Genomic DNA, 18,632 nt, shown 5'->3' with positions numbered 1-18,632 from the left:
CGCTTAAGGTCTTCTACGGGGTTCCTCGTGATTCGTTGAAATTTGGAGTCGTCACTTAGGATGTCGCTAATTTTGTTCATGTATTCATGGGTAGGAATCAATACATATGCTGCTGTTTTGTCGGCTTTTCTTATTGTTACGTCTTTCAGATTTTTTAGTTGTTTCGCTGCTTCTTTGAGTCGTGGGGTTAAGATTGTAGATGAAAATGTTCCTCGTTTTTTCCCTGCTTCTGCAAGTAGTTCAGCTTGAAGTGTGTCAGTGGTGATGACTTTTTTGTTGTCTTCGAGCTTATGGATATCGTCCAGAAGCATTTCGATTTCCAGGCGTTTTTGATGCATCTTTGGTTTAGATAAGAATTGACAATTTAGACCAAGATTTAAGAGGTCTCGTTGGTCCTGGGTAAGATCATAAGAAGTCAGGTTAAAGTAGCCATCTTTAGGACGAGGGATTTTTAGCTGTCCACCGTTTAGGGCTGTCAGTCCGCAATACAGAGTTTACCTATAGGTATAGGCAAGAGCTCATTCGGCATCAATTAAACAAGAAGAAGGAAGCCCTCCAAACCTTTATAGAGCAGGCGGAGCATCTGTTAAACAAAACAATAAGACCCAGTACGACATCCCTATCCAACTCAAGCAAACCATCAACAGTGAACTATTTAACCTGAAACAACAACATAAAACTCTTGTAGAAACAAAGACACTCCGTAAGTTTACAGCCCTAAACGGTGGACAGCTAAAAATCCCTCGTCCTAAAGATGGCTACTTTAACCTGACTTCTTATGATCTTACCCAGGACCAACGAGACCTCTTAAATCTTGGTCTAAATTGTCAATTCTTATCTAAACCAAAGATGCATCAAAAACGCCTGGAAATCGAAATGCTTCTGGACGATATCCATAAGCTAGAAGACAACAAAAAAGTCATCACCACTGACACACTTCAAGCTGAACTACTTGCAGAAGCAGGGAAAAAACGAGGAACATTTTCATCTACAATCTTAACCCCACGACTCAAAGAAGCAGCGAAACAACTAAAAAATCTGAAAGACGTAACAATAAGAAAAGCCGACAAAACAGCAGCATATGTATTGATTCCTACCCATGAATACATGAACAAAATTAGCGACATCCTAAGTGACGACTCCAAATTTCAACGAATCACGAGGAACCCCGTAGAAGACCTTAAGCGGAAAGTAAACAAAACAATTACAGCAATCAACGCAAAGAAAGGTAGTGTGCATTTCAATAAACTTCAAGGCGACTATGGCTTAGGATATGCCTACGGCAATGTTAAGACGCATAAACCAGGTAACCCACTACGCCCTATAATCAGCCAAATACCAACCCCAACTTATCACCTGGCAAAGAAACTCAATGAACTCCTAACTCCATACACTCCAAGTAAGTTTAGTCTACAATCATCAGCAGATTTCCTAGAATTGATCAAATCTACCCAGCCCGATGGAATCATCGCTTCCCTGGACGTTGAATCCCTTTTTACCAACGTCCCAGTCGACACAACCATAGGAATGATACTGGACAGAGTATACAGAGACGAGAGCACCCCCAAATTAGACATACCTGAGCCACACTTGAAAAGTCTTCTCGAAGCATGTACAAAGGAAGCCCCTTTCATCAGTCCACAAGGAGACATGTATTTACAGATAGACGGAGTAGCAATGGGCTCCCCCTTAGGAGTTTTATTTGCTAATTTTTATATGGGAACCATCGAAGATAGGGTCTTCAGTAGCAGACAAAAACCAACTGTATACTGCCGTTATGTAGATGACATATTCGTAATAGTAAAAGACTCAGATGAACTAATTGACCTAAAAAGACACCTAGAGAGAGAGTCAGTACTCCGATTTACACATGAAAATAGTGAAAATAACAGTCTGCCATTCTTGGATGTACTAATAACAAAAACAGGAACCTCTTTAAGCACCAACGTATATACCAAGCCCACCAACATAGGATTATGCCTGAACGGTAGAAGTGAGTGCCCCCAAAGATACAAAGCCAGTGTTCTCAATGCTTATATTCGTCGAGCGCTTACCCACTGCTCTGAATGGAGCAACGTGAGTAGAGAGTTTGAAAGAGTAACTCAGGTATTGGTGAACAACGGATATAGCAACGCGGAAATAAACGCTGCTATAAGAAGACACTTGGACCGTTGGTATAATTCAGAACCTAGAACAGAAACCACAACACCCCCAATAAAATTATATTACAAATCAACCATGCACAGTGAACATATAAAAGAGGAAAGAATAATGAAAGAAATAATCCGTAAAGGAGTAAAAAGCACTACTCCTAACCAAAACATAAACCTGATAATATTCTACAAAACCAAGAAGACTTCCGAACTCCTTATCAAAAACAGCCCGAAGCCGACGGAGAACCCTCTACAGCAGTCAAGCGTTGTATACATGTACACTTGCCCCCACGAAGGATGTAATCTTCAATGTAAGTACATAGGTATGACGTCGACCAAGCTGACGAGGCGTTTGACATGCCATCTTCAATCTGGTGCCCCTAGGAATCACATGAGACAAGCCCATGACATTACTCTAACAAGAGAAATGTTGAACAAGAATACTTGCATAATAGACAAAACCCAAGATTCAAGAAGATTACAAATTCTTGAGGCAATTCACATAAGAATAGAGCGACCTACCATGAACACCCAAATCACGGAACTATTTACTCTACCCACCATGAGAGTAAGGACAAGACAAGAACATATCGATGCCAACACAGAAGACAATGTCCAACATAACAGGCCAATTACACTGGATTAATCTTTGTGTTTAGATAGGAGATGCCTCGTATGAGCCAATAAGCCTTCTGCAGCCCCTATGTTTATCCCTTATGTATCCCCCCATGTTTTTCACCTTCATTGTATTATCACCTGACCTAATGCGGGTATAAAATCAACTAGTATTGTAAGATTGTTCACTTGAGAATGAACCATGGAGGTTCGAAACGTCGTGCAAATTATACAAATAAGTGTAATACACTCTATAGTAAATCACTTCTTTTCTTCACCTTAAAAGTACGAAAATGAGTTTTGGAGAACTCCTATTTCAATTAAGCCCTGATGCTAAGAAAATAGTTAGAGGGATAGAAGCCCTAAACCAGAAAATAATAAATACAGAATATGCGGTCATATTCAATGAAACATGTTTGAAAGAAAACCTGCTGCCAGTATACACCAATATATATATATATATATATATATATATATATATATATATATATATATATATATATATATATATATATATATATATATATATATATATATATATATATATATATTATTAAATATGACCGAAAATGTAAGATTAATAATTCTAACACGAATTTTCTCGATCTTTCTTACGTTTCTTTTCACTGTTGGTGGTAATTCAAAAATCAATTCTCCAAAATTCATTTTTATTTCTAGTCTGACGCGACACTTGAGCGCGTTTCGTAAAACTTATTACATTTTCAAAGACTTTAGTTTACACATACACAACTGAATAGAACTTACACATCTTCGATTTGTTTATATCTACATTTGAGTGAGGTGGATGGGGTGAGGTGGTATTAATAGGGTATTAAATTCCTAAACACAAGACAGAACACGAAACAATGGGTATTGAATGGAAGTGATTGTAGAAAGCCTATTGGTCCATATTTCTTGATGCTTCTATATTGGAGCGGAGTCTTGAGGTGGGTAGAATACAGTTGTGCATTAATTGGCTGTTGATTGCTGGTGTTGACTTCTTGATGTGTAGTGCCTCGCAGACGTCAAGCCGCCTGCTATCGCTGTATCTATCGATGATTTCTGTGTTGTTTACTAGGATTTCTCTGGCGATGGTTTGGTTATGGGAAGAGATTATATGTTCCTTAATGGAGCCCTGTTGCTTATGCATCGTTAAACGCCTAGAAAGAGATGTTGTTGTCTTGCCTATATACTGGGTTTTTTGGAGCTTACAGTCCCCAAGTGGGCATTTGAAGGCATAGACGACATTAGTCTCTTTTAAAGCGTTCTGTTTTGTGTCTGGAGAGTTTCTCATGAGTAGGCTGGCCGTTTTTCTGGTTTTATAGTAAATCGTCAGTTGTATCCTCTGATTTTTGTCTGTAGGGATAACGTTTCTATTAACAATATCTTTCAGGACCCTTTCCTCCGTTTTATGAGCTGTGGAAAAGAAGTTCCTGTAAAATAGTCTAATAGGGGGTATAGGTGTTGTGTTAGTTGTCTCTTCAGAGGTTGCATGGCTTTTCACTTTCCTTCTTTTCACTTTCCAGTATATAGGCAAGACAACAACATCTCTTTCTAGGCGTTTAACGATGCATAAGCAACAGGGCTCCATTAAGGAACATATAATCTCTTCCCATAACCAAACCATCGCCAGAGAAATCCTAGTAAACAACACAGAAATCATCGATAGATACAGCGATAGCAGGCGGCTTGACGTTTGCGAGGCACTACACATCAAGAAGTCAACACCAGCAATCAACAGCCAATTATTGCACAACTATATTCTACCCACCTCAAGACTCCGCTCCAATATAGAAGCATCAAGAAATATGGACCAATAGGCTTTCTACAAACACTTCTATTCAATACCCATTGTTTCTGTTCTGTCTTGTGTTGATACTTTTAATACCCTATTAATATCCCCTCCTGTTCTGTCTTGTGTTAATGCCACATCACCATTCCCACCTCACTCAAATGTAGATATAAAATCAGAGATACGTTCTAATCAGTTGTGTATTTGTGAAGTCTTTGAAAATGTAATAAGTTTTACGAAACGCGCCCGTGTCGCGTCAGACTAGAAATAAAAATGAATTTTGGAGAAGTGATTTTTGATTTACCTCCAACAGTGAAGCGTAATGTACGAAAGATTGAGAAAATTCGTGTTAGAATTATTAATCTTACTTTTTCGGTCATATTTAATAATATATGTCTACAGGAAAGACTGCTACCAAAATATACTAATATATATATATATATATATATATATATATATATATATATATATATATATATATATATATATATATATATATATATATATATATATATATATATATATAATATATAATGGTCTCCAATCATATATGCAACCGAAAACTCCACACTCCAGAAGGATTTAAACTCAGACAGCCAGGAACACATGCACCATGGCATACCCGCTTCTTTAACCACTTGACAAATCGTGACTGTACAAAAGACATCACGTGGCCCCACAAAGTGAGGTGATTTGATGAAATATCTATGCCCAAGCTTACCACCAAGTGCTGTCAGGATGTTGGGGAAATAGTCTTGGCTACCAATGTCTATTGTTCAGTTACGGTACACGCACCATACACGCTGTACAAGAATGTAAGATCTGTTGTATATATAAATAAATTAAATAAAAAGCATCCGCCCCAGGTGCAGGCTTCAATATCAAACCATTTATCTCACATGTGGACATTTTGAGTGGAGTAATAAACTAAATAACATAAACATAGACCCACTGTTTAGAAGAAAGGATCATTATAGGTGTATCTGTGCAAAGAAACTGAGTAGTGATATTGTGAGTGGTGAAGTGAGGCTACACCCGACGCCATTACACAACCGATGGAGCCCACAGATGCGACGCCATTGCCACAAAACCTACACGACTTCATCACTGCTCCTTATTATTAACTATAACAGAGTTCTCCATCCCACTAAGTGGGCTAACAAACTCTTAATAAATACAAGACAGAGCACTTAGGGTCTGCATCACTAAACATAAACAGGAAAAAGAGTGTCGTGAGTGTATCATAGATTTCTGGATCTCGGTTTCTTGTTTCATGTCCTTGCCATAACCCTTTTTTATCTTGTAGATTCGTTATACCAAGGGCTTACGAGTCTACTTCAGTAAGTAGAAGATATGTGTCAAACAAAATACAGCTAGTTAGATTAATTAATATAAACAGTGATATATTGCAATTGTTTAATTATAAGGTAATATACTTTCCAATAAATGAATTTACCTCAATTTTATTTAAAGTAATAATTATACAATTTAATATTGTTAATATTCAAAACATGAGTTAGGTCAAAAAATAAATAAATGTACCACGAATGCTGCATTACAATTAAGGTTTAATCTAACAACGAGATTGAAGCTTAATCTACTGGCAGGTAAATGACGGCATCATTATACCTTGTGTGGTTTTCCTCATTACTCAAAAGCCACCTAAGGTGAACAGAGAAATTCCAGGAACTTACTCAAGGAGAGAAGCAAAACTTAGCTATTACCAGCAAACATGTAAGACTCAATCTGTTTTCTTAAGTTGGGCCTTTAACTTCCCCTAGTGATAATATCTGAGGAAGTCGATGGATTAAATCTTCACACCATACTCCCAGAATCTAGAAGACGGTCATAGTCGTCATTTCCCCTACTATCTGCCGCCTTGTATCTCTGACACCTCAATTCCACTCTTAGACCTTTGACACGCCAGTGCCTGTCTTGGAACTCTGACACCCTATCCCATGTATCTAAAGCGCTACTATACATTCTACAATTTCAACTTCAAGACTCATTTTATGACAGTCTTGACCTGGAGTGCATGCCATCAACATCTGGTTCTCTCCCATCTATATTCTAATATCAAATTTGTCATGACTGATTTTGCCTTCATCTTGAACTCTTTTACTATTTAATTTCTCAAGACTGATTATACTGCTGTCTTGACCTAGAGTCAGTACATACTATACTGGGTGCCCTCCCAACCATTCAACCTGTGTCTGCAACTGCTATCATCTTATTCAACAATTTAACTTTTTTTCTATGCCAGTGTTGTTGACACCTTAAGAAGAGCCAAGAGGAACTGAAGCTTGGTCTTCATATGATCATATGGATATACATTCCAACAGGCTCAATACAGACGTCTCATACAATAAAGGTTTAAGGTATGCACGGGATGTCAGAAAAAGTCTTTCATGTATAATATGCTTATTATTGAGTAACGTCATTGGGTTCCCAATTTAAACTTCTTGTCAGAAGTGTAGGTAATGTATAGTTTAGTATGTTCAAGTTACTTTTGAGTTGAAAATATTCTTCTTTTTTCAGCTGTGTTGCTTGCCCTTGAGCATCACTGTCCTGTATATATGTATGTACATATCGTTGCTGGTTAGAGAGCGTGACATAAGGTGAAAGTATATATTTTACAGTAAATTATTCGAATATTATGTTAAGTAAAAGCCCCGATGATAATAAATATCAATCGTATAATTCCAGAATGTGGTATCAGGAATGTGGGAAGTTAAGGTATTTAAATGTATCCAGTTTTGTACATATAAATCTTTCATTTAGTCTTTTTTATATGAGTGACATTGAATCCTCCCTCATAATGGCAAATATAAACAAGGTAATACATACTTGCATTACCTAATATATTTTTAATTCTTACATATTCTAAGATCCCTGACAGGAAGAAGATGGAAATTGAGGGACAAAATGTCCAGAACACAAGGATTTCTTAATGATTGGTGTTAATAAAGTTTTCTATGAAGTTCCTAAGTTGATATCGTTTCATAATTTCTCATACTCAAGACGACTTATACATTTTCAGTTTACAGTGCCCGAGACAACTTTAGCACAATACATAATACCCAAGACATTGACTTTCACACAACATTCATTGCCCGCGACAACTTTGGCACAATCCATAATGCCAATGACAAGATCTCTCATACAATTTGTAGTGTCCAGTATAACCTCTTTGATACAGCTCTTACTGTCCTATGGGAAAGGGATATGTTTCATTCACTAAAACCCATTGAAATGCTTTTCTCAATATCATTCCAGTTACATACCTACTAAGATGGTGGCCAATACTTACTATACTTTGAAAGAAGCGGACGAACTTCTTCAGGATGTTGGTACTGGTAGTACTTTGGGCTGTCTGTCAATATAAAGGTGTTTCAGAAACGGTAATTTTTTTTAGTAAACACGCTCATAAAGATAAATTTTAGATTCTTGTAATTATTGATTTGTTATTCATGTAATTGTTTTTGATAACATGCATATTAAAATGAAATCATTCTGGGCAATAATTCAAAGTTGGCATTCACAGAATAAACTCATGCGAAGGTGTTCAGTAGGGAGATCCTCTCTCTTCTCTTCTTTTTATGCTTAATCCTTCAAAGAGATAATCAAAGAATGTTTAACGAACTCAATAATCGAGTTTGGATGATGGAACTCTTCTCAGCTTTGCAAATTTTCTCCTGGTCAATATTAGGAAAATCCAAACTGGAGGAGCTATCTTGAGGTTATCTTGAGATGATTTTAGGGCTTAGCGTCCCCGCATTCCGGTCCTCGACCAGGCCTCCTTTTTGTTACACATCCCCAGGAAGCAGCCCGTAGCAGCTGTCTAACTCTCAGGTACCTATTTACTGCTAGGTGAACAGGGCCATCATTTTCGAAAGAAACTCTGTCTATTAGTTTCTGCCTCCACCGGGGATCGAACCTGGAACCTCAGGACTACAAATCCGAAGTGCTGTCCACTCAGCTGTCAGACCCCTAAGCTGTCAGCTAGCCTAAGCCTCACCCAGAACCCTTCTACATGTAAAATATTCTCCTTCAACTTATGTATCATTAATGAAAAATCTTGTCATTGCGTAATGTAATTATCAACAGAAAGCACCAAGCCAGAGAGACTATATCATAATCGGTGCCGATGTAGTCAACCCATAGACCTCCATTGTGCTCCCCTATGGCTGGACACACTCTACGAAACTCTTGAAAAAAATTATTGACCTAAAGAGGATGGACAACAGGTTTACCAACCTGCTCAATGGTTGCGTATTCAATTCCAGGCAAACTATTTTTTTGAGGAGTTCTCCATCCCATAACACCGATGGGCTAAGCGATTACAACAAATAATAGCGTTTCCAGTGTAGAAAAGTCCTCAACGTTGATTTTGCTTGCTCATAGTAGACACCAGCTACTCTTCCCGTCAGGCTCGGGGCCTCGGTGTCCAACTAACTGTCCAGGTTGCTTAACTGGCCTTCCTATCTTCTTGTATAGAGCTGGATGTCCTGGTCATGGAAATCGTTCTGAAAGGTTCTAAGGATTCTGCAGGGGTTTACGACCCAAAATGAAAACAGTCATCACTAAGGCCCATTCTCTTCCGATCTCGGGATATTCCGCCTTGCTACCCCAATACACTGTATAACAGTGCATTTAATGCGAGGAAGGAGCCGACGAATACGGATTTTAGGTTCTGAATTACGGACACTCCAAGAGAAGACCCACGAGATGCAAAGAAGTCAATATCATCATAGAGATTTTCTGCACTACCAAGTGCATAGCAGATAAATAACACCGTTTTCTAGTCCCTTGTAATTGGTCGCCCAAATGAAAGTACATTACATGCACGGGACACGATAGACAGCAAGTGCGAGACTAAATATGTGTATCCACTCTGACTGGCATCTACATAAACTTGATCACACGTCAGGCAGGTGGTGCTGCCATCTATTGGAAATTGGCATAATCAAATAAGCACAGTGATCTGGACCACCCATATTATTTTGTCAGTAATCTGAGACCTTCTGTCCATGGAGAAATGCCAAGAATTTCCTCGAAGATTCAGGTTCTAGGCTCATGGAAACCAGAAATCTAAGAAGAGGCAACTTTTTTGCCCAGAACCCACACCTCACCAGCACAACTCCCCAAGTTGTGCCTGCGGGGGTTGAGCTTCGGCTCTTAGGTCCCGCCTTTTAACTATCAATCAACCAGTGTAGAGATTACCGAGTCTGCTGAGTTCAATCATATCTACATTTGAAACTGTGTATGGAGTCTGCCTCCACCACATCAATTTCTAATGCATTCCATTTGTTAACTACCCTTGTGTGGCGATCCAGAATAAATATGCCAATTGCTTCGATGGTTCCTGCAAAACATCTGAAGATATCGAAAAATGTTTTTCAACCTCACATCAGGCAGGAATGCTCTCATCAGGCAGGATGCTATCATCAGGCAGGGATGCTGTCATCAGGCAGGGATGCTGTCATCAGGCAGGATGCTATCATCAGGCAGGGTGCTGTCATCAGGCAGGATGCTATCATCAGGCAGGGTGCTGTCATCAGGCAGGAGTGCTGTCATCAGGCAGGGTGCTATCATCAGGCAGGATGCTGTCATCAGACAGGGTGCTGTCATCAGGCAGGGTGTTGTCATCAGGCAGGGATGCTGTCATCAGGCAGGATGCTGTCATCAGGCAGGGTGTTGTCATCAGGCAGGAGTGCTATCATCAGACAGGGTGCTGTCATCAGGCAGGGTGTTGTCATCAGGCAGGGATGCTGTCATCAGGCAGGGGTGCTGTCATCAGGCAGGGATGCTGTCATCAGGCAGGATGCTGTCATCAGGCAGGGTGTTGTCATCAGGCAGGAGTGCTATCATCAGACAGGGTGCTGTCATCAGGCAGGGTGTTGTCATCAGGCAGGGATGCTGTCATCAGGCAGGATGCTGTCATCAGGCTGGGATGCTGTCATCAGGCAGGAGTGCTATCATCAGACAGGGTGCTGTCATCAGGCAGGGTGTTGTCATCAGGCAGGGATGCTGTCATCAGGCAGGATGCTGTCATCAGGCAGGGTGTTGTCATCAGGCAGGAGTGCTATCATCAGACAGGGTGCTGTCATCAGGCAGGGTGTTGTCATCAGGCAGGGATGCTGTCATCAGGCAGGATGCTGTCATCAGGCAGGGATGCTGTCATCAGGCAGGAGTGCTATCATCAGACAGGGTGCTGTCATCAGGCAGGGTGTTGTCATCAGGCAGGGATGCTGTCATCAGGCAGGGATGCTGTCATCAGGCAGGGGTGCTGTCATCAGGCAGGGATGCTATCATCAGGCAGGATGCTGTCATCAGACAGGGTGCTGTCATCAGGCAGGGTGTTGTCATCAGGCAGGGATGCTGTCATCAGGCAGGGATGCTGTCATCAGGCAGGGGTGTTGTCATCAGACAAGGTGCTGTCATCAGGCAGGGATGCTGTCATCAGGCAGGGATGCTGTCATCAGGCAGGGATGCTGTCATCAGGCAGGGATGCTATCATCAGGCAGGATGCTGTCATCAGACAGGGTGCTGTCATCAGGCAGGGTGTTGTCATCAGGCAGGGATGCTGTCATCAGGCAGGGATGCTGTCATCAGGCAGAATGTTGTCATCAGACAGGGTGCTGTCATCAGGCAGGGATGCTGTCATCAGGCAGGGATGCTGTCATCAGGCAGGGATGCTGTCATCAGGCAGGGATGCTGTCATCAGGCAGGGTGTTGTCATCAGGCAGGGATGCTGTCATCAGGCAGGGGTGCTGTCATCAGGCAGGGGTGCTGTCATCAGGCAGGGATGCTGTCATCAGGCAGGATGTTGTCATCAGACAGGGTGCTGTCATCAGGCAGGGTGTTGTCATCAGACAGGGTGCTGTCATCAGGCAGGGTGTTGTCATCAGGCAGGGATGCTGTCATCAGGCAGGGTGCTGTCATCAGGCAGGGTGTTGTCATCAGGCAGGGATGCTGTCATCAGGCAGGGATGCTGTCATCAGGCAGGGATGCTGTCATCAGGCAGGGATGCTGTCATCAGGCAGGATGTTGTCATCAGGCAGGGTGTTGTCATCAGGCAGGGATGCTGTCATCAGGCAGGGGTGCTGTCATCAGGCAGGGTGCTGTCATCAGGCCGGGGGCTGTCATCAGGCAGGGATGCTGTCATCAGGCAGGATGCTGTCATCCGGCAGAGTGTTGTCATCAGGCAGGGATGCTGTCATCAGGCAGGGGTGCTGTCATCAGGCAGGGTGTTGTCATCAGGCAGGGATGCTGTCATCAGGCAGGATGCTGTCATCAGGCAGGGATGCTGTCATCAGGCAGGGATGCTGTCATCAGGCAGGGATGCTGTCATCAGGCAGGGTGCTGTCATCCAGCAGGGTGCTGTCATCAGGCAGAGTGTTGTCATCAGGCAGGGATGCTGTCATCAGGCAGGGTGCTGTCATCAGGCAGGGGTGCTATCATCAACCAGGGATGCTGTCATCAGGCAGGGTGCTGTCATCAGGCAAGGTGCTGTCATCAGGCAGGGATGCTGTCATCAGGCAGGGTGCTGTCATCAGGCAGGGGTGCTATCATCAACCAGGGATGCTGTCATCAGGCAGGGTGCTGTCATCAGGCAGGGATGCTGTCATCAGGCAGGGTGCTGTCATCATGCAGGGTGCTGTCATCAGGCAGGGTGCTGTCATCAGGCAGGGTGCTGTCATCAGGCAGGGATGCTGTCATCAGGCAGGGATGCTGTCATCAGGCAGGGTGTTGTCATCAGGCAGGGTGCTGTCATCAGGCAGGGATGCTGTCATCAGGCAGGGATGCTGTCATCAGGCAGGGATGCTGTCATCAGGCAGGGATGCTGTCATCAGGCAGGGATGCTGTCATCAGGCAGGGATGCTGTCATCAGGCAGGGTGCTGTCATCAGGCAGGGATGCTGTCATCAGGCAGGGATGCTGTCATCAGGCAGGGTGTTGTCATCAGGCAGGGTGTTGTCATCAGGCAGGGTGCTGTCATCAGGCAGGGATGCTGTCATCAGGCAGGGTGCTGTCATCAGGCAGGGATGCTGTCATCAGGCAGGGATGCTGTCATCAGGCAGGGTGTTGTCATCAGGCAGGGTGCTGTCATCAGGCAGGGTGCTGTCATCAGGCAGGGTGTTGTCATCAGGCAGGGATGCTGTCATCAGGCAGGGTGCTGTCATCAGGCAGGGTGCTGTCATCAGGCAGGGTGCTGTCATCAGGCAGGGGTGCTGTCATCAGGCAGGGTGTTGTCATCAGGCAGGGGTGTTGTCATCAGGCAGGGATGCTGTCATCAGGCAGGGATGCTGTCATCAGGCAGGGATGCTGTCATCAGGCAGGGTGTTGTCCTCAGGCCGGGATGCTGTCATCAGGCAGGGATGCTGTCATCAGGCAGGGATGCTGTCATCAGGCAGGGATGCTGTCATCAGGCAGGGTGTTGTCCTCAGGCAGGGATGCTGTCATCAGGCAGGGATGCTGTCATCAGGCAGGGATGCTGTCATCAGGCAGGGATGCTGTCATCAGGCAGGGATGCTGTCATCAGGCAGGGTGTTGTCATCAGGCAGGGATGCTGTCATCAGGCAGGGTGTTGTCATCAGGCAGGGTGTTGTCATCAGGCAGGGGTGCTATCATCAACCAGGGATGCTGTAATCAGGCAGGATGCTATCATCAGGCAGGGGTGCTATCATCAACCAGGGATGCTATCATCAGGCAGGATGCTATCATCAGGCAGGGGTGCTTTCATCAACCAGGGATGCTATCATCAGGCAGGATGCTATCATCAGCCAGGGATGCTATCATCAGGCAGGGATGCTATCATCAGGCAGGGGTGCTATCATCAACCAGGGATGCTATCATCAGGCAGAGATGCTGTCATCAGGCAGGGATGCTATCATCAGGCAGGATGCTGTCATCAGGCAGGGGTGCCATCATCAAGTAGTTGTCAGGCCAACCAATTATTTTCTCTTACCTCGTGTCCTAAATTCTTCAGTTGGTCCATTTCCTTCTTGTAGGAGAGGACTGCTTCTCCATCCTAAATTCATCGGATTGTTTAATGTATTTTTAATGTAAATTGAAAAGTAAACGCTTAAGTACAATCATATACTTCTATTTTATTGTACTTAAGGTTTAGGAATATTTAGGTACTACTCTTAAAAGAGTCACCTTAACCATCTAAACAATTATACTAATTTATTATGATCTATTGGTTTTGAATGACGCACCTTCTCTCTCCTGCCTTATCATAATTCCCTTTGTCCCTAACTCCTAACAAAATCTTAGTTACAAACTTAGTCCCAACAAGATGTTCCACAATGTTCTTCCTCCTTATTGTCTCTTTCTTAAAGGATTTTTACCACATGTGCGGTTTTTAGGCTGTCTGTTGCCTCTTCTGCCTCTACTGTTGTTCTGTCTGTGGCCTCTTCTGCCTCTACTGTTGTTCTGTCTTTGGGCTCTTCTGCCTCTACTGTTGTTCTGTCTGTGGGCCCGTCTGCCCCTACTGTTGTAGTGTCTGTGGGCTCTTTTGCCTCTACTGTTGTAGTGTCTGCGGGCTCTTTTGCCTCTACTGTTGTAGTGTCTGTGGGCTCTTCTGCCTCTACTGTTGTAGTGTCTGTGGGACCTTCTGCCCCTACTGTTGTAGTGTCTGTGGGACCTTCTGCCCCTACTGTTGTAGTGTCTGTGGGACCTTCTGCCCCTACTGTTGTAGTGTCTGTGGGACCTTCTGCCCCTACTGTTGTAGTGTCTGTGGGCTCTTCTCCCTGTACTGTTGTACTGTCTGTTGGCTCTCCTGCCTCTACTGTTGTTCTGTCTGTGGGCTCTTTTGCCTCTACTGTTGTAGTGTCTGTGGGTTCTTCTGCCTCTACTGTTGTTCTGTCTGTGGGCTCTTTTGCCTCTACTGTTGTAGTGTCTGTGGGTTCTTCTGCCTCTACTGTTGTTCTGTCTGTGGGCTCTTCTGCCTCTACTGTTGTTCTGTCTGTGGGCCCTTCTGCCTCTACTGTTGTAGTGTCTGTGGGCCCTTCTGCCTCTACTGTTGTAGTGTCTGTGGGCTCTTTTGCCTCTACTGTTGTAGTGTCTGTGGGCTCTTCTGCCTCTACTGTTGCAGTGTCTGTGGGCTCTTCTGCCTCTACTGTTGAAGTATCTGTGGGCTCTTCTGCCTCTACTGTTGTTCTGTCTGTGGGCTCTTCTGCCTCTACTGTTGTTCTGTCTGTGGGCTCTTCTGCCTCTACTGTTGTTCTGTCTGTGGGCTCTTCTGCCTCTACTGTTGTTCTGTCTGTGGGCTCTTCTGCCTCTACTGTTGTAGTGTCTGTGGGCTCTTCTGCCTCTACTGTTGTTCTGTCTGTGGGACCTTCTGCCTCTACTGTTGTTCTGTCTGTGGGCTCTTCTGCCCCTACTGTTGTAGTGTCTGTGGGCTCTTCTGCCTCTACTGTTGTAGTGTCTGTGGGCTCTTCTGCCTCTACTGTTGTTCTGTCTGTGGGCTCTTCTGCCTGTACTGTTGTTCTGTCTGTGGGCTCTTCTGCCTCTACTGTTGTAGTGTCTGTGGGCTCTTCTGCCTCTACTGTTGTAGTGTCTGTGGGCTCTTCTGCCTCTACTGTTGTTCTGTCTGTGGGCCCTTCTGCCTCTACTGTTGTAGTGTCTGTGGGCCCTTCTGCCTCTACTGTTGTAGTGTCTGTGGGCTCTTTTGCCTCTACTGTTGTAGTGTCTGTGGGCTCTTCTGCCTCTACTGTTGTAGTGTCTGTGGGCTCTTTTGCCTCTACTGTTGTAGTGTCTGTGGGCTCTTCTGCCTCTACTGTTGTAGTGTCTGTGGGCTCTTCTGCCTCTACTGTTGTTCTGTCTGTGGGCTCTTCTGCCTCTACTGTTGTTCTGTCTGTGGGCTCTTCTGCCTCTACTGTTGTAGTGTCTGTGGGCTCTTCTGCTTCCACTGTTGTAGTGTCTGTGGGCTCTTCTGCCTCTACTGTTGTTCTGTCTGTGGGACCTTCTGCCTCTACTGTTGTTCTGTCTGTGGGCTCTTCTGCCTCTAATGTTGTAGTGTCTGTGGGCTCTTCTGCCTCTAATGTTGTAGTGTCTGTGGGCTCTTCTGCCTCTACTGTTGTTCTGTCTGTGATCTCTTCTGCCTCCACTGTTGTAGTGTCTGTGGGCTCTTCTGCCCCTACTGTTGTAGTGTCTGTGGGCTCTTCTGCCTCTACTGTTGTAGTGTCTGTGAGCTCTTCTGCCTCTAATGTTGTAGTGTCTGTGGGCTCTTCTGCCTCTACTGTTGTAGTGTTTGTGGGCTCTTCTGCCTCTACTGTTGTTCTGTCTGTGGGCTCTTCTGCCTCTACTATTGTACTGTCTGTTGGCTCTTCTGCCTCTACTGTTGTAGTGTCTGTGGGCTCTTCTGCCTCTACTGTTGTTCTGTCTGTGATCTCTTCTGCCTCCACTGTTGTACTGTCTGTTGGCTCTTCTGCCTCTACTGTTGAACTGCAGACGCTAATTTGTGTTTTGTATTCCTGTCGCCTCGTTTAGTAGCCTCGGCGACACCTAGTGTGATTTTCTTAACTTCATTTCACCATATTTCCTAAGTAGCCGCAACGCTGGTACTTATGTAGCCCGGAACGTCACTGTGAATACTTGACTAGATGTACTTGCAGAGTCGCAAGTCTCCGAACTCCTTCTATTTCAGAAATATCTCCTGCTTTGTAAGGGGATTTGAGTACCAAAACAAGGCGGGAAAGCACAAGTGATTTGAAAGTAGGAGAACATTATGGAGGAATCTCTGTGTTTTGAAGGAGTCTTTATCAATCCAGTCATTGTCCTGGCTTCTTGAGGTTATCTTGAGATGATTTCGGGGTTTTAGTGTCCCCGCGGCCCGGTCCTCGACCAGGCCTCCACCCCGAGGAAGCAGCCCGTGACAGCTGACTAACTCCCAGGTACCTATTTACTGCTAGGTAACAGGGGCATTCAGGGTGAAAGAAACTTTGCCCATTTGTTTCTGCCTCGTGCGGGAATCGAACCCACGCCACAGAATTACGAGTCCTGCGCGCTATCCACCAGGCTACGAGGCCCCTCAAAGGCCCTGGCCCTCTGGTTTGTTTTGTTATGCACTAAACGTTCGGTCGTCCGACATTATTCCATATGTCAAACATGTCACTTTACACGTAGGAAAGGTGAGATTATTTTCTCTACTCCTGCATTCTGTATACGTTCTTAATTTTTACTATATCTGAGTATTAAGAATTTATTACTTGTGAAAATCACATTATTTTCTGTTGCCCAGTTGAAAACGTTATTGATATCTGTTGTTAGTGTCTGAATGTCTTCTACCGAGGTAATATTCTTGATCATTTTAGTATCGTCTACTAAGGAACACATTAAGCTGTGACCTGGAGGTCTGTGTCTGATGTAAGGGTGAGAAGGAGCAGGGCGGTGCCTTCAGGTACACATCTTTTCACTGAGCAGTGAAGAAAACGAGTCAATAAATTATCATTTTAATGTATTGACTGTTTCTCTTTATTACTCATTTGACAGCATATTGAGCGCACATTGCCCTACTTTATATTTTAATCCTTTAGGCCTCATTTTATGGGCCATCACTCCATGCTCATTTTTTTCAACTGCTTTACAATGTCCGTGTATGCAACTTGTGCAGATTTATTTTCTTATAATGCTTCCATCTTTCATGCCGAACCATGTCGAATACCTTCTGACAGTCGAGGAATATGCAGTCTGCCCAACCCTCTCTCTCTCTCTTGTTTGATTTCTGTCATCTTTTTTAAGATGACCAGCAAGTTTGCCAGGCAGGAGTTTCCTTGCTTGACCAATTAACTTTTTCTTTACTATTAAATCCGTGCTTTGATGCAAAGTTTATCTGTTCTCATTGTTCTCCAAGCCAGCTTCGGACTAGGTTCTCTATTAGCTTGCATGTGATATTTGTTAGTGATTTTGTTCTGAAGTTTAACGATTTCTGTTTTCCCCCTTTCTTGATGATGGTGCCACATTAGCCACTTTCTTGATGATGGTGCCACATTAGCCACCTTCTTGATGGATTGGTGCCGCATAGCCACTTTCTTGATGATTGGTGCCACATTAGCCACTTCTTGATGATTGGTGCCGCATTAGCCACTTCTTGATGATTGGTGCCGCATAGCCACTTTTCTTGATGATTGGTGCCACATTAGCACTTTCTTGATGATTGGTGCCACATTAGCCACTTTCTTGATGATTGGTGCCGCATTAGCCACTTTTCTGATGATTGGTGCCACATTAGCCACTTTCTGATGATGGTGCCGCATTAGCCACTTCTTGATGATTGGTGCCGCATTAGCAACTTTCTTGATGATTGGTGCCACATTAGCCACTTTCTTGAATGATTGGTGCCACATTAGCCACTTCTTGATGATTGGTGCCGCATTAGCCACTTCTTGATGATTGGTGCCACATTAGCCACTTTCTTGATGATTGGTGCCGCATTAGCACTTTCTTGATGATTGGTGCCGCATTAGCCACTTTCTTGATGACTGGTGCCACATTAGCCACTTTCTTGATGATTGGTGCCACATTAGCACTTTCTTGATGCTTGGTGCGCTTAGCCACTTCTGATGATTGGATGCCACATTAGCCACTTTCTTGATGATTGGTGCCGCATTAGCCACTTCTTGAATGATTGTGCCGCATTAGCACTTTCTGATGATTGGTGCCGCATTAGCCACTTTCTTGATGATTGGTGCCACATTAGGCCACTTTCTTGATGATGGTGCCACATTAGCCACTTTTCTGATGATTGGTGCCACATTAGCACTTTCTTGATAATAGCACTTCTTGATGATGGTGCCACATTAGCCACTTTCTTGATGATTGGTGCCACATTAGCCACTTAGCCACTTTCTTGATGATTGGTGCCACATTAGCCACTTTCTTGATGATTGGTGCCGCATTAGCCACTTTCTTGATGATTGGTGCCGCATTAGCCACTTTCTTGATGACTGGTGCCACATTAGCCACTTTCTTGATGATTGGTGCCACATTAGCCACTTTCTTGATGATTGGTGCCGCATTAGCCACTTTCTTGATGATTGGTGCCACATTAGCCACTTTCCTGAT

General features: G+C 43.9%; 1 protein-coding gene across 4 annotated transcripts in view; it reads right to left on the bottom strand.

Moving 5' to 3' along the window:
* Positions 1–18,632, bottom strand: part of LOC123750822 (organic cation transporter protein) — a 233,852-nt gene that overhangs the window by 29,636 nt on the left and 185,584 nt on the right. For 3 of the 4 annotated variants that reach the window (XM_069333457.1, XM_069333467.1, XM_045732931.2), the window contains exons 9-10: positions 13,531–13,593; positions 7,871–7,933 (exon numbers count right to left, since the gene is read on the bottom strand). In XM_069333457.1, the coding sequence (XP_069189558.1) occupies positions 7,871–7,933; positions 13,531–13,593 (126 nt within the window). The remainder of the gene's footprint in view (positions 1–7,870; positions 7,934–13,530; positions 13,594–18,632) is intronic. The other variant, XM_069333474.1, reaches the window with a different exon arrangement.

Source organism: Procambarus clarkii, chromosome 4, assembly GCF_040958095.1.
Source record: "Procambarus clarkii isolate CNS0578487 chromosome 4, FALCON_Pclarkii_2.0, whole genome shotgun sequence".
NCBI lineage: Eukaryota > Metazoa > Arthropoda > Malacostraca > Decapoda > Cambaridae > Procambarus > Procambarus clarkii.
The sequence above is the reverse complement of the archived record's forward strand: the minus strand, read 5'-3'. Positions and strand labels throughout refer to the sequence as shown.